The sequence below is a fragment of the Haematobia irritans genome, chromosome 3 (assembly GCF_050003625.1).
Source record: "Haematobia irritans isolate KBUSLIRL chromosome 3, ASM5000362v1, whole genome shotgun sequence".
NCBI lineage: Eukaryota > Metazoa > Arthropoda > Insecta > Diptera > Muscidae > Haematobia > Haematobia irritans.
In genome coordinates, this window is record NC_134399.1 from 79,818,228 (window position 1) to 79,821,413 (window position 3,186).

At 35.5% G+C, this 3,186-nt stretch overlaps 1 protein-coding gene across 1 annotated transcript; it reads right to left on the minus strand.

The window, feature by feature from the left end:
• Positions 1-600: 600 nt before the first annotated feature.
• Positions 601-1,520, minus strand: LOC142231496 (uncharacterized). The gene has a single exon (XM_075302104.1). It carries the CDS (start codon positions 1,315-1,317, stop codon positions 691-693), a length of 627 nt encoding a protein of 208 aa, XP_075158219.1. The 5' UTR covers positions 1,318-1,520; the 3' UTR covers positions 601-690.
• Positions 1,521-3,186: the final 1,666 nt, after the last annotated feature.

Sequence of the window (3,186 nt, forward strand, 5' to 3'; positions counted from 1 at the left end):
ACTTGTTTTTCTTCATATGCTATCAAAGTCCTTTAAAATAGAGTTAACAACAACTTTATTTTCCAAATTCAGACTCGACTTCCAGTAGAAATTATACTATGTTTCAAGTAAAAAACGTCTTTAAGATAAAGTGTTGAAAAACATGTCCTATTTTTGAACGATTTTTTGCTTTGTAGTCAAGATGCAAAAAGACAACAAATATAAAGACAATTTCATTAATTTTAAAGAAATTTTCTTAATTATTAAAGTCAAGTTTACCTTACCCCAAAAATGTTTTCTTTCATGTTATGACACCCATTTTTAAGTTAAATCACTTAATTATAAGGACAATACGACTTCATTGAAAAGTTTTTCGACTTTTGGACAAGGAAAAAAACTTTATATTGGAGAAATGCGTCTTCTATACTAAGCAAAATTTGCATTCGTATTTTAAGGACGTGAAATCTTTAGCCTCACGACAATATTTTTTTCAGTGCAGATGGGCTTTCAAATGGACGTCCTGTCATTGACTGATTAGTTAAAAAAAAAAAAAAAACCTACAATAATGGGCTGCCACTAAAATCTAACCTAACCCAGGGCCCATGGTGGGAGATTTCCAAATTGATATTTTAAAACTTATATTTTTAATTTTTATTTTTAGTTTACTATTTTTACATATTAGCCCAAAGACTTCAAATTTGTCTCTTCCTTTCAAATGTGTTGATCGCCATACATCTCTTTGCAAACATCATCGACAATGCATCGTTTCAATCGTTTGATCTCCTCTCGTCGTTGTCTTGACATAATGACATAATTGATAACCTTGTGCATTTTCTCAAAATACAAGAGTCCTGCCGTTCCACAAGTCAAGTCCATATAACGAAATCGATTCACATTACATGTGCAGCCATCAAATACAAAATAGGTGCATATGGATCCATTATGCCAACGGAAGATAACATAGTTACCCCATGGAACCATTGTATAGACACGATCCGCACAACGAAATGCAGCATGGATAAGTTTACAGAGGCTATCGTAAGATCCACATTCTGAGCCAACAACAGCCATAGTTTTGGGATGGCTTAACAAGCCAGGATAAGAATTTGGACGATATGTAACAACATCCTGAGAACAATGGAGGATACAGGGTTCTTCAATTTCTACCGTTGGAGCTACAGGGTCTTCTTGTTTTGGTTCTTCAGGTTTGGGCTCCTCGTCTTTCTCTACGGGCAACTCTATGGGTTTTTCTTCTTTCGGTGTTTCTTCTTTGGGTTTTTCTTCCTTTGGTTTAGCCTTATTCCCCTTACCTTTGTCGCCGCTTGTTCTTTTAGCCATCCTTAAATGTGATTATAGGCCGTTGTTGTTGCCCTTGTTGTTTTTTTTAGTGAACCGTTTCAAGCCAATTGAAAGGATGGGCACTTAAAACATTTTAGTTGTTATCCCTAGCAGAAATTTAAATTTGAGGCCAAATTTTAATTTTGTAGTTTACCAAAAAATATTTTTTTGGTTTGCAAATATTTCAAAACAACTTGATACGTTTTTGTCAAGGCATATTTAATAAGGTACTTTCAGTATTACAAAAACAACAAAGCATATACTGACATCATGTACCAAATTTCTACCGGACCGAATGTATTTTACTCCTTCATTAAGTTCCAGAAATCAAATCTGGAGACCGGTTTATTGGTTCTTAGTGGACATATACTTTCATCACATACAATTTCAACGGGAGCGGATGAAATTTACCTCTCCACGAGGTTCAAATGTAGGATGGGCGGGTGTGGGGTCAAATGTGGGAATCGGTTTATATGGACGTTATATATAATTACAAGAGATATGCACCAATTTGTGCATGGTTGTTAAAGGGTATATTTAAATCGCGTGCCGAATTTCAACCGGGTCGGATGAAAGTTGCTCTTCCAAGGGGCTCCGAAAGTAAAATCTGGGATTCAGTTTTTATAGGGGCAATATCAATAACTGGATCGATATACACCATATTCAGCACATGTATTTGTGGACCTAAAATGTCTTCAGATTTCCAATTTCAAGCACATCGGATAAAAACTGCGGTGAGTGGAAACCCAAAAGGTCAAAGGAAGATCGATTTATATGGGGGCCATATCAAAGCCAGGATCGATACCTCCCATTTGCGAATTTGACCTGTGTGAAGATAAAAAAACGAATCTATGCCACGACTATTGCGCGATTATTGAAGGCTGCAACGTGATTACAATAGACAGGCAGACGGCCAGATGGAACTAGTTATATTGTCTTAAAATTTCTCCCTGATCAAGAATATGTATACTTTATATAGTCGAAAATAGATATTTCGATGTGTTAGAAACGGAATGAAAAACTTATTATATCCTTATCGCTATTCTGTGATGGTGTATATAAAAAAATGAAGTCCAACAAGTATATACGGTTCGTGATGGTGTATACGGTAAGTTCGGCCAGGCCGAAGCTTATGTACCCTCCACCATGGATTGCCTAGAAACTTCTACTGAAGACTGTCATCCACAATCGAATTACTTGGGTTGCGGTAACACTTGCCGATGGCAAGGTATCTTAAAACTTCCTTACACCGTAATATATACCACATAGTCCATACGTGGTATATATCAAACTAAACAAGTATAAACGGCCGTAAGTTTGGCCAGGCCGAATCTTATGTACCCTCCACCATGGATTGCGTAGAAACTTCTAGGAAAGACTGTCATCCACAATCGAATTACTTGGGTTGTGGTATCTTAAATCGTTTTCTAAATTGTGAGTTAGTCCATACGTGGTATATATTAGACAAAAAAGGTATGTGTAGGTACACCCAGAAAAAAGTGCCTTCGAAACTAAAGGAAAAAATTTTCATCAATATAGTTTATCCATTTTATTTCCATTAAGGTAAATTTTTGTGAAAAATAACAACTTGATACGTTTTTGTCAAGGCATATTTAATAAGGTACTTTCAGTATTACAAAAACAACAAAGCATATACTGACATCATGTACCAAATTTCTACCGGACCGAATGTATTTTACTCCTTCATTAAGTTCCAGAAATCAAATCTGGAGACCGGTTTATTGGTTCTTAGTGGACATATACTTTCATCACATACAATAAAATTTACTCGTTTCAGTAAAAAAAATCCTAAACTGTAAGCAGTTAGGAATAGTTCATTAACTAGAATAAGGCATGGAATTTTACTCA